Below are 12,465 nucleotides of genomic sequence, written 5' to 3'. Positions count from 1 at the left end.
TAAAACCACTCTGATACAATGCTAGTTGACCCCTATAACACCTAACCTCTGACCCCGGACCTTTAATGCCTAATCTTTGACATCTGACCTCAAACCCCTGCAGGAGATCCATGAGCTGACGAGCCAGATGCAGGAGACCTCAGTACAGGTCCAGATGGACATGTCCAAACCGGACCTGACCGCTGCCCTCAGGGACATCCGCATGCAGTACGAGGGCATCGCCGCCAAGAACATCTCAGAGGCAGAGGACTGGTACAAGTCCAAGGTAAACACCACCTATAATACACAGTAGTATTATATATTCTGGTACAGTACAGAGGAGTGGTGCAAGTCCAAGGTAAACACTAGAAATATGGGTGGGTAATGACAGTGGGGTCATGGTTAGAGAGGCTTGCTGCCATCGTGATGGTTGAGATAATTGGCTTAGGACCGTACAGAACAGGGCTGGGCTTTATTCTGTTTCAATTCAGTGCATTCATTCAATTGGAATTGGAATGAAATGAAATCGACCCCAACCCTGGCACAGAACATGATAAAATCCCAACATGATCTGTGTGTGACTGCCAGTGATAGATAAGCCAAAGCTGGATATGATATGTGGACTGGGACAGTCGCTAAGCCAGCATCTATTCTAACCCATGTCCTCCACTTCCTCTCCAGGGTGTCAGACCTGAACCAGGCTGTGAACAAGAACAACGATGCTCTGAGACAGGCCAAACAGGAGAGCATGGAGTTCAGACACCAGATCCAGTCCTACACCTGCGAGATCGACTCTCTCAAGGGAACCGTGAGTACTCTATTACTGCATCCTACTCTATATCCTCCTGGACTATTACTGCATCCTACTCTATATCCTCCTGGACTATTACTACATCCTACTCTACATCCTCCTGGACTATTACTACATCCTACTCTATATCCTCCTGGACTATTACTACTTCCTACTCTACATCCTCCTGGACTATTACTACATCCTACTCTATATCCTCCTGGACTATTACTCCATCCTACTCTATATCCTCTGGACTATTACTACTTCCTACTCTATATCCTCCTGGACTAAGTGTCTACTTCCCTTCTTGTTTTTGACAGGAAAGGATTGGTGTAAGAAATATGTCGTAAACTTCCACTAGCCATGGCAATCCAATGATTTTAAATACATGGGGAGTTGTACACACTTCAGGACAATTCCCTAACCTATCATCACATCAAGCACCTCTCCACCGGCTCCCTTCTCAATCTTACTATGATGCCTGTTTACCCTACCTTACTGTTTATGTAATCATCCCTCTCTCTCTCTCTCCTCTCTGTCTCTCTCTCTCTCTCTCTCTCTCTCTCTCTCTGTCTCTCTCTCTCTCTCTCTCTCTCTCTCTGTCTCTCTCTCTCTCTCTCTCTCTGTCTCTCTCTCTCTCTCTCTCTCTCTCTCTCTCTCTCTCTCTCTCTCTCTCTCTCTCTCTCTCTCTCTCTCTCTCTCTGTCTCTCTCTCTCTGTCTCTCTCTCTCTCTCTCTGTCTCTCTCTCTCTCTCTCTCTCTCTCTCTCTCTCTCTCTCTCTCTCTCTCTCTCTCTCTCTCTCTCACTCTCTCTCTCTCTCTCTCTCTCTCTCCCTCTCTCTCTCTCTCTCTCTCTCTCTCTCTCCCCTACAGAACGAGTCTCTGCTGAGGCAGATGAGGGAGATGGAGGATCGTCTGGGAAACGAGGCTGGAGGTTATCAGGACTCCATCACCCGTCTGGAGTCTGAGATCGCCAAGATGAAGGATGAGATGGCTCGCCACCTCAGAGAGTACCAGGACCTGCTCAACGTCAAGATGGCCCTGGACATAGAGATCGCTACCTACAGGAAACTACTGGAGGGAGAGGAGAGCAGGTAGGAGAGGAGTAGGGGGAGGGATAGTGGAGAGGGAGGGGAGGAGTAGGGGGAGGGATAGAGGAGAGGGAGTAAAAGAGTAGGGGGAGGGATAGAGGGAGGGGAGGAGAGAAGTAGGGGGAGGGATCCCAAAATAAATGTTTAAAGTGATCAAAACAAATTAAATTAGATGTGCAAGACATTTTATAGATAAAAGGATAAGTAGAATATTGTTTTGAAATGTGTGCACGCTTTTCTACTCAGACAAAACAACAGCTGATTCAAAGGGGGTGTGGCAGATATTAAAACTCTTCCTGGTAGGATACACTTGTGCTTCCTCACTAAAAGGAAGATATGGAGGAGGGAGGGGCCAACTTCCGTTTGACTACTAATGGCCTGACACTCCTCGACCACTTATCGGTTTCCGGGTCACAGAGGAGAGAGGATGGAGGAGAGAGGATGGAGGAGAGAGGATGGAGGAGAGAGGATGGAGGACGGACTTTTACCCAAACGAGAGAACCCCTAGGATTCCTCACATCCTCTCTCCTCGCCTTCATCTCAAACGCATTGGAGAAGAAGGTCAGATGGGAGAGCCCTCGGGACTTTCTCCTCCGTTACCATTGAGAAGGAGGGAGGAGATAAGATGCAAGGAATTACAAAAGACACATTGAGATAGAGCCAGGGTAAAGGTTAGGGACGTCCTGTAGGTGAGGGAGGTCATGATCAACGGAATCAGCCACAACAGATTGTTGCAGGGACTTTCAAACAATCAAAAAAAACAGTCAAATATTTAAAAAAATGGAACGTTGAGCTGGCACTCAATGGGAGCACATCAAATATATCTAACCTGTCATTTCCTGTATGATTGTCTTCTCTCTGTCTTCCCCAGAATCACTGTTTCTGGTTCCCAGTCTTCTCACTCTGGCTCCCACTCGGCTGCTCACTCGGCTGCCTCATCCTATTCCACTATTGGATTCAGAGGTGAGTAATGGAAACAACTGAGCAATCGCCAAGTGATCATTACAGGAAACGTTACGTGAACACGTTATGTGGGCAGCATCACATTTTACCACAAGGGGGAGTAGCGGCATCTGAAAATAGGTTGACAGTTGACACTACTGACATGAATCGATGCATTTCAGATATTGATATTACTAAGGCCACAATATGTCTGTTGCCAGACAAATGAAAATAATGGAGCGTGATTAGACTTAATTGATTAAGGATGTCATAGTTCAACTGTGGCTTTTGGGTTAGCTTGTGGTTGTTTTACCTCAGTCTCGCGGGCTCACTGCTGCTGTGGGAAGAGACTAAGGTTCCTTTTGTGGTTAGGTTGAGGTAGGGTTAGGTTGTGGTTTGGTTAGGTTGTGGTTGTGGTTGTGGTTGTGGCTAGGTTGAGGTTGTGGTTAGGTTAGGTTGTGGTTAGGTTGAGGTTGTCTTACTTGTGGTCTATACTTTCCATTCAAAACACCAGCCCAGAGATAGTTGGTTAGCCTTGAGTTGCCATCTTTCCAAGTCTCATTAAGCCTGAGAGCTGAGGCTAGGGTTAGACTGATGTGTTTTGGTTAGGTGGAGGTTGCGTTAGGTGGAGGTTGCGTTAGGTGGAGGTTGCGTTAGGTTGAGGTTGCGTTAGGTGGAGGTTGCGTTAGGTTGAGGTTGCGTTAGGTGGAGGTTGCGTTAGGTGGAGGTTGCGTTAGGTGGAGGTTGCGTTAGGTTGAGGTTGCGTTAGGTGGAGGTTTGCGTTAGGTGGAGGTTTGCGTTAGGTGGAGGTTGCGTTAGGTGGAGGTTGCATTAGGTTGAGGTTGCGTTAGGTGGAGGTTTGCGTTAGGTGGAGGTTTGCGTTAGGTTGAGGTTGCGTTAGGTGGAGGTTGCGTTAGGTTGAGGTTGCGTTAGGTGGAGGTTTGCGTTAGGTGGAGATTTGCGTTAGGTTGAGGTTGCGTTAGGTGGAGGTTGCGTTAGGTTGAGGTTGCGTTAGGTGGAGGTTGCGTTAGGTGGAGGTTTGCGTTAGGTGGAGGTTGCGTTAGGTGGAGGTTGCGTTAGGTTGAGGTTGCGTTAGGTGGAGGTTTGCGTTAGGTGGAGGTTGCGTTAGGTGGAGGTTGCGTTAGGTGGAGGTTGCGTTAGGTGGAGGTTGCGTTAGGTGGAGGTTGCGTTAGGTGGAGGTTGCGTTAGGTGGAGGTTGCGTTAGGTGGAGGTTGCGTTAGGTTGAGGTTGCGTTAGGTGGAGGTTGCGTTAGGTTGAGGTTGCGTTAGGTGGAGGTTGCGTTAGGTGGAGGTTGCATTAGGTGGAGGTTGCGTTAGGTTGAGGTTGCGTTAGGTGGAGGTTGCGTTAGGTGGAGGTTGCGTTAGGTTGAGGTTGCGTTAGGTGGAGGTTTGTGTTAGGTGGAGGTTTGCGTTAGGTTGAGGTTGCGTTAGGTGGAGTTTGCGTTAGGTGGAGGTTTGCGTTAGGTGGAGGTTGCGTTAGGTGGAGGTTTGCGTTAGGTGGAGGTTTGCGTTAGGTGGAGGTTGCGTTAGGTTGAGGTTGCGTTAGGTGGAGTTTGCGTTAGGTGGAGGTTTGCGTTAGGTGGAGGTTGCGTTAGGTGGAGGTTTGCGTTAGGTGGAGGTTGCGTTAACTCTGTCCTCTCCCTACAGAGACCAGCCCAGACGCCGGGCGTTCATCAGAGGTCCACTCCAAGAAGACTGTTCTGATCAAGACCATCGAGACCCGCGATGGAGAGGTGAGTTAAACACCAATATAGGCCTCATCTCAAATAACGCCTTATTCCCTTCATAGTGCACTACGTTTGACCAGGGCCCAGGACTCTGGACAGAAATAGCACACTATATAGGGAATAGGGTGCTATTTGGGACTTGGACATGGCATTTTATAGCCTTGCAGTCATTTGATTAATTAATTTGGATCTAGATGAAATATTCTATGAGCGAGGGTGCTAGTGCTCTGTATGTAAGTGCAGTTTACATCTCAGCTGTTGACCAACCACCTTTAATTAACACACTTCTCCTTATCCTGACCCCCTCAATACTATGTTTTCTCCACCCTACCTCTGAGCATCTCACCCTCCTCTCACAGTTAAGAGACGTACAGAGGACACCAGGGTTGGGGTCAATATAATTTCAATTCAGACAATTCCTGAACTAAACAGAAATTCCTAATTCCAATTCCAATTTTTCTTCATAGAAAAGCATTGAGACGGCCTCCGGCGCTGCATCGCAGTGCTTGAGGTGTCACTACAGACCCGGGTTCGTTCCCAGGCTGTGTCACAACCGGCCGTGACCGGGAGTCCCATTGGGCTGCGCACAATTGGCCCAGCGTCATCCGGGTTAGGGGAGGGTTTGGCCGCGGGGGGGGGGGGGCTTTACTTGGCTCATCGTGCTCTAGCGACACCTTGTGGTGGGCCGGGCGCCTGCAGGCTGACTTCGGTCATCAGTTTAACGGTGTTTCCTCCGACACATTGGTGCGGCTGTCTTCTGGGTTAAGCTGGCGGGTCATGTTTCGGAGGACGCATAACTCGGCCTTCGCCTCTCCCGAGCCCGTTGGGGAGTTGCAGCGATGAGAAAAGATCGTAATTGGATCGCTATTGGATACCACAAAATCGGGGAGAAAAGAAGAAGAAGAGAACTCGGAATTGGAATTTCGGAATTGGAATTTCATTTTACTTCCTGAATTGACTGAACCCTGGAGGACATATTCTTCACACTAAAACTACAGTTGTTTAGTCACTGTCCTGTCCACACATTAACTGTCCTTGTCTCCATCATATCTATATTTATTTTATTTTATTTATTGAACCTTTATTTTCACAGGAAAGTCCCATTGAGACCATGTCTCTTTTGGAAGAGAGCCCTGTTTCACAAAAAAAAAAAAAAAGCAGCAGAAAAAACAAGGTACATAACAAGGAATGACTTCTACAGATAAAGGCAGTGTCATGACAAATACAACAATACAAAACATGCAATTAGAACGATAAAAAAAAACACGTACATTCGTTTAACCAATACCCTAAAATGCCCCGAGAGGCACTAGCACGTCTAATCGTAGGGTACTCTGAAATTTGTTCCATTAAAAACGAACGCTTGTTTAACCTAAATCGGTAGCTACTAAAGGAATTTCAAGAGTTATCCGTTCCTGTGAGCGTGTAAAGGTATTTCCTACTTCTGTGGGTCAGGAGCAATGTGAAGTAATATGGTAATTTCTGCAAGATAGCTATGTAAATTAATAGAAGGAAATGTTTCATAAATAAATACAGAAATAAGATGTTGTATTGTTACATACAGCGGATCGGTGCAGTGTAATGTGTTGTTTTACAGGGTCAGCCATAGTAGTATGATAGGTCCAGTGTAATGTGTTGTTTTACAGGGTCAGCCATAGTAGTATGATAGGTGCAGTGTAATGTGTTGTTTTACAGGGTCAGCCATAGTAGTATGATAGGTCCAGTGTAATGTGTTGTTTTACAGGGTCAGCCATAGTAGTATGATAGGTCCAGTGTAATGTGTTGTTTTACAGGGTCAGCCATAGTAGTATGATAGGTCCAGTGTAATGTGTTGTTTTACAGGGTCAGCCATAGTAGTATGATAGGTCCAGTGTAATGTGTTGTTTTACAGGGTCAGCCATAGTAGTATGATAGGTCCAGTGTAATGTGTTGTTTTACAGGGTCAGCCATAGTAGTATGATAGGTCCAGTGTAATGTGTTGTTTTACAGGGTCAGCCATAGTAGTATGATAGGTTCAGTGTAATGTGTTGTTTTACAGGGTCAGCCATAGTAGTATGATAGGTCCAGTGTAATGTGTTGTTTTACAGGGTCAGCCATAGTAGTATGATAGGTCCAGTGTAATGTGTTGTTTTACAGGGTCAGCCATAGTAGTATGATAGGTGCAGTGTAATGTGTTGTTTTACAGGGTCAGCCATAGTAGTATGATAGGTCCAGTGTAATGTGTTGTTTTACAGGGTCAGCCATAGTAGTATGATAGGTGCAGTGTAATGTGTTGTTTTACAGGGTCAGCCATAGTAGTATGATAGGTGCAGTGTAATGTGTTGTTTTACAGGGTCAGTCATAGTAGTACGGAGCAAATTAGGGTTTAGGGCAGGGTTCTTCAATTCCGGTCCTGGAGGGCCGAAACACTTCTGTTTTTTATTTCTACCTGGTAGTTAATTGCACTCACCTGGTGTCCCAGGTCTGAATTAGCCCCTGATTAGAAGGAGAGGATGAAAAACAGAAGTGTTTCGGCCCTCCAGGACCGGAATTTAAGAACCCTGGTATTCAGTGCCTTGCTCAAGGGTTTTGGGTATTCTAACCTGCGATCTTTCGGTCACTGGGGCCCAACGCTCGAAACCGCTAAGCTGCCTGCTGATGACCAGACCGCTCTGACACAGTGATGTCATCCGTAATAAAGTGTGCTATGTATCCAATGGTTTTAAAGACGCGACAGCAGCGTTCATACAGATTATGTCGCCCCATAGTCAAGGGCTGACAGGGGGATGGTTGACTGAATAATTGTTTTTCCTACTACCAAGTAATCTATTTCTGTAGAAGAAAGCCCAGTTTAACCCCTCGGTTTCTTCGTTAGCTCATCTACATGTTTTAAATGACAACTTTATTTATATGAGGGGACTCGTTCGTTATTGTATTTTGTATTCTGTTGTATTTTGTAAATGTGTGTGTAATTCTAAGATGCAGGGCTCCCTTGTGAAAGAGACATTGGTCTCAATAAAGGTACAATAAACAAATAGACATTGTCTCTCTAGGGGCCATCTGTTTGTTGTCTCTATGTGTCTGACCTTTCCACCCTGACTGACTGTCCTCTCCTCCCACAGGTGGTCAGTGAATCTACACAGCACCAGCAGGACATCATGTAAACAACAACAACAACAACAACAACAACAACAACAACAACAAAATAAACAACAAGTAAAAAAAAAAAAAAAAGGACGTTTACATACCAAGATACGACGGCTGCTCTGGCTAGCTTTTCTAAGGAATGGCTCTTTTGAAAGGTCTCCTTTTGAGAGGGAGTGAGTTATTAACACCTTATGAAGAGTTATAACCACCTTATGAAGAGTTATAACCACCTTACGAAGGGTTATACCCGCCTTAGGTATGTTCATAACTCACTAACTCCTAGTAATCAGATTTTATGTGACCAATCACCAAAGGAGAAGAAAACAGAAGAACACAATATTACCGTAATCAGAAGGTAATGTTACAGTAATTAGAAAACAATGTTACCGTAATCAGAAGGTAATGTTACAGTAATCAGAAGGTAATGTTACAGTAATCAAAGACAATGTTACTGTAATCAGAAGACAATGTTATAGTAATCAGAAGACAATGTTACTGTAATCAGAAGACAATGTTACTGTAATCAGAAGACAATGTTACTGTAATCAGAAGGTGGGAACAAGGTGGAGTGAAAGTCAAGTCAGGTCATGGCCAGAACATGCAATGGCTAGAGGGGATCTCTGTAGTGCACGTTTGTTTGTGTGTGTGTAAGGGTCTATCTGCTTCACAACGTTTCACAGCCGATGATCTGAAATAAAATACAGTATATGTTGATTTGGCTTTTATTTACCAACCATCTCTGTGTGTAAATGGCTATCAAGTGAGAGTAACTTGATCAGTCAAGCATGGGTCATATATTATTCAGTGGATTAACAGTGAATTAAAACATGGATGGGCTTATTAATGAGCTACCCGTTCTTTTTGTTGTGTCATGACATTGTACTATGACAGATCTCAGTGTTTTACAGTGGAGTAACAATGCTTTAGTTTCCTAGTCTACATAATAACCAGCGGTGCTAATAGCGGTGCTAATGCTACCAGTGAGAAAACGGCTACAACAACAGAAGTCTCCACCACAGCTACAATAAAACAGAGACGTTAAGAGATAATGACTAAAATGTCATCTCTGTCTTTCGCCCATCCCCCTATCTACCTTTCTCCCTCCCTGGGGCCTAGTAACGACCCTCGCTCCCTCCCTCCTTCCGGCCCTACTGTCTTCCCTTGGGCCTAGTAACGACCCCCGCTCCCTCCCTCCTTCCGTCTTCCCTGGGGCCTAGTAACGACCCTCGCTCCCTCCCTCCTTCCGTCCCTACTGTCTTCCCTGGGGCCTAGTAACGACCCTCGCTCCCTCCCTCCTTCCGTCTTCCCTGGGGCCTAGTAACGACCTCATCTTGCATGTGACAGACGCCGCTGTCTCAACAACCTTTCCCTATCACCGCGGCTGCCATGGTGCTCTGTTCTCTGACCGTCTGTGTGTCCTGATGCAGCGCTGGGCTTCTGTCAGATAAGCACTGTTAAGACATGAGAGGTTCTATTAGAATAAAGTGTTGCTAATTGAGCTAACCTGGTCCCAGAAAGGTTTTGTACTGTCTTGCCACGTGACAATGACCACAGGAGCACAGACAGATCTGTAGTTGTCTTTTGAGTATTTTTTTTTGTTTCAAGGTTTCTAAAGTTTGTAATTTCCACTTTGACATTTCAGACTTGATTTTCCCTTACGAAAAATGTATCAACCGCTATAAAAAAAAAACAAGTCCATAAATTATAATCCACATTATAATGTGCATTCCTGTCACTGCAGGATTATTTTCCTGCTGTAGGAGACCGGCTCAAGTTAACCAGTTAAATGTAATGTCAAAATGTAGATTTCTACCTAAATAGACACACCTAAATGAAATTATTTATCATGAGGGCCATAAACAATACATAGTAATGTTTATACTGCCAGAAATATTAAAATCTCACCTTTCTGACAAAAAAAAAACACTTTTCTGAGATGTAGTCACTTTTGAGGACACAGTACAAATATGATACAAATATGAAAATATGAAAAATCATATATAATTGTTTTCCTATTCAACAAAAGTGGGGGAATAGGGCTTGAAATGATTGAAATGCTCTCTAAATATAATAACAATCAAATTATAAATGACATACTATAATATTTCACCTTTCTTATAACTGTAAAGTAAATATGATCATACTTGGTGGCAGTACAAAATCGGCACCATTTAATATAACGGACGACAGAGAAATGTCTGCCCAGTCAGACTCAGAGACACCCTTCAAATGTCTGCTGACTCGTTACAACTTCAGCTTTAAACACGAGCCTCTGTGACCAAGAGAAAGTGGTCATGTAAATGTAAAGTCTTTTTTTAAATTCTACGAAAGGATTTAGTAGTTTTTACATGTTGAGAACTCTAAGTCCATCGGAGAACGTCACGACAAGACTGCTTCTGCTGCTATCGCTCTGCTGTTTCATACAGCGTTTCGCAAGCAGCCAGAGGATATTGATATTTTGAGGCCAGAAAATGTGACATGACGCTCCCTATGCAAATGAGGTGTCAGATTTCACATACTGCATTTTAGCTGAGAGCGGCATGTGGAGTGGGACAACCAGAGCTATCCCGGAGTGCACAGCAATGGCGATCGTGCATAAAGATGGCAGAATTCAGATATGACGTCATTGTTTTAGCACTATTCACTGAGTTTTTCGGTTTTTCAAATTGCCTGCGCCTTGAAGCTAAAATTCGGATCATGTGTACTCTGCTAATGACCATACAAGAAAAATAGTAACAGAAAGCTATGTACAATAGGCCAACTTACATTTTACATTTACATTTTTGTCATTTAGCAGACGCTCTTATCCAGAGCGACTTACAGAAGTAATTAGGGTTAAGTGCCTTGCTCAAGGGCACAGACAGATTTTTCACCTAGTCGGGAGTCAAACCAGCAACCTTTTGGTTACTGGGCCAATGTTCTTAACCACTCTTAACCGCTAGGGGCGGCAGGTAGCTTAGTGGTTAAGAGCGTTGTGCCAGTAACTGAAAGGTTGCTGGTTCTAATCCCAGAGCCGACTTGGTGAAAAATCTGTTGATGTGCCCTTGAGCAAGGCACTTAACCCTAATTGCTCCTGTAAGTCGCTCTGGATAAGAGTGTCTGCTAAAATGGTAAGTGACACCATCTTTATGGACCTCCACTATTGATGTGCATGTCAAGAACCTTTGTTTATATTCATGTTGTTACCGTACCATATCCTCGTAAAACTGACTATCCTACCGATCCTTGACTTCGGCGATGTCATTTACAAAATAGCCTCCAACACTCTACTCAGCAAATTGGATGTAGTCTATCACAGTGCCATCCGTTTTGTCACCAAAGCCCCATATACTACCCACCATTGTGACCTGTACGCTCTTGTTGGCTGGTCCTCACTACATATTCGTCGCCAAACCCACTGGCTCCAGGTCATCTATAAATAACTTCTAGGCAAATCCCCGCCTTATCTTAGCTCATTGGTCACCATAGCAGCACCCACCCGTAGTATGCGCTCCAGCAGGTATATCTCACTGGTCATCCCCAAAGCCAACACCTCCTTTGGCCGCCATTCCTTCCAGTTCTCTGCTGCCAATGACTGGAACGAACTGCAAAAATCTCTGAAGCTGGAGACACTTATCTCCCTCACTAACTTTAAGCATCAGTTGTCAGAGCACCTTACTGATCACTGCACCTGTACACAGCCCATCTGAAATTAGCCCACCCAACTACCTCATCCCCATATTGTTATTTATTTTGCTCATTTGCACCCCAGTATCTCTATTTGCACATCATCTCTTGCATTCTCTATCATTCCAGAGTTAATACTAATTGTATTTATTTTGCACTATGGCCTATTTATTGCCTTACCTCCATAACTTACTACATTTGCACCCACTGTATATAGATTTTCTGTTGTATTTTTGACTTTATGTTTTGTTTATTCCATATGTAACTCTGTGTTGTTGTTTTTACCGCACTGCTTTGCTTTATCTTGGCCAGGTCGCAGTTGTAAATGAGAACTTGTTCTCAACTGGCTTACCTGGTTAAATAAAGGTGAAATAAAACAAATATATATATATGTAGTTACTGTAAGTTAAATAAAAAGTATACCAGTTTCATTTAAAGACCAAAGGATTGACAGCCGTCCCATATAGGTTGCAAAATAGTTGGGAAGAGACGTACCGATTCCATGGCATAGTGTTTATGAACTGATACGCAAAACGATGCCAGATTCAAAACTTAGAATTTTTCAATTAAAATTATTATATAAAATTCTTGCTACCAATAGAATGTTATTTATATGGGGGATACAATCTTCCCAGCTCTGCAGATTTGGCTGCGAAGAGACAGAATCATTAGATCATTTGTTTTGGTTCTGTCCATTTGTAGCTTGTTTTTGGACACAGGTCCAGGAATGGCTAAAGGATTGCAATATTTACCTGGAGCTAACCCTGCAGATAGCACTACTGGGTGATCTGAAAAGTCATAGTCAATCGATCAATAATATAATAATACTTTTAGCAAAAATGTTTATTTTCAATTTACAATCTGTAGAAACAATGAGAATAGAAAGGTTCAGAACTTTTGTGAAACATCACAGTACAGTTGAAAAATATATGGCAAATAAAAATCCTATATGGGTGGTGTTAAGAGATAGATGGGAGGTGTTGAATGGAGCTGAAGGATGGGACTAATAACAACTAACAACAACTAATAACAACAAGATAGATAATGTAACGCATACTGTGTCCATAATAAGTCTATAGGTTATAGGTTGAGAGCTTTAGTGAAAGAGCACAGTTAGAAAGA

At 43.9% G+C, this 12,465-nt stretch overlaps 1 protein-coding gene across 1 annotated transcript in view; it reads left to right on the top strand.

Annotated features, from left to right (window-relative positions):
- Positions 1 to 7,694, top strand: part of LOC311143870 (vimentin A2-like) — a gene marked incomplete at both ends in the record, with an annotated part of 9,693 nt that extends 1,999 nt beyond the window's left edge. The window contains 7 exons of the mRNA XM_084179742.1: positions 104 to 265; positions 662 to 787; positions 1,645 to 1,865; positions 2,734 to 2,825; positions 4,472 to 4,557; positions 4,746 to 4,784; positions 7,653 to 7,694. Coding sequence (XP_084035868.1) covers positions 104 to 265; positions 662 to 787; positions 1,645 to 1,865; positions 2,734 to 2,825; positions 4,472 to 4,557; positions 4,746 to 4,784; positions 7,653 to 7,694 — 768 coding nt within the window. The remainder of the gene's footprint in view (positions 1 to 103; positions 266 to 661; positions 788 to 1,644; positions 1,866 to 2,733; positions 2,826 to 4,471; positions 4,558 to 4,745; positions 4,785 to 7,652) is intronic.
- Positions 7,695 to 12,465: the final 4,771 nt, after the last annotated feature.

The sequence above is a fragment of the Coregonus lavaretus genome, assembly GCF_964263955.1.
Source record: "Coregonus lavaretus genome assembly, chromosome: 16".
Lineage (NCBI taxonomy): Eukaryota > Metazoa > Chordata > Actinopteri > Salmoniformes > Salmonidae > Coregonus > Coregonus lavaretus.
Note: the sequence above shows the minus strand (reverse complement) of the source record. Positions and strands in the feature narration are given on the sequence as shown.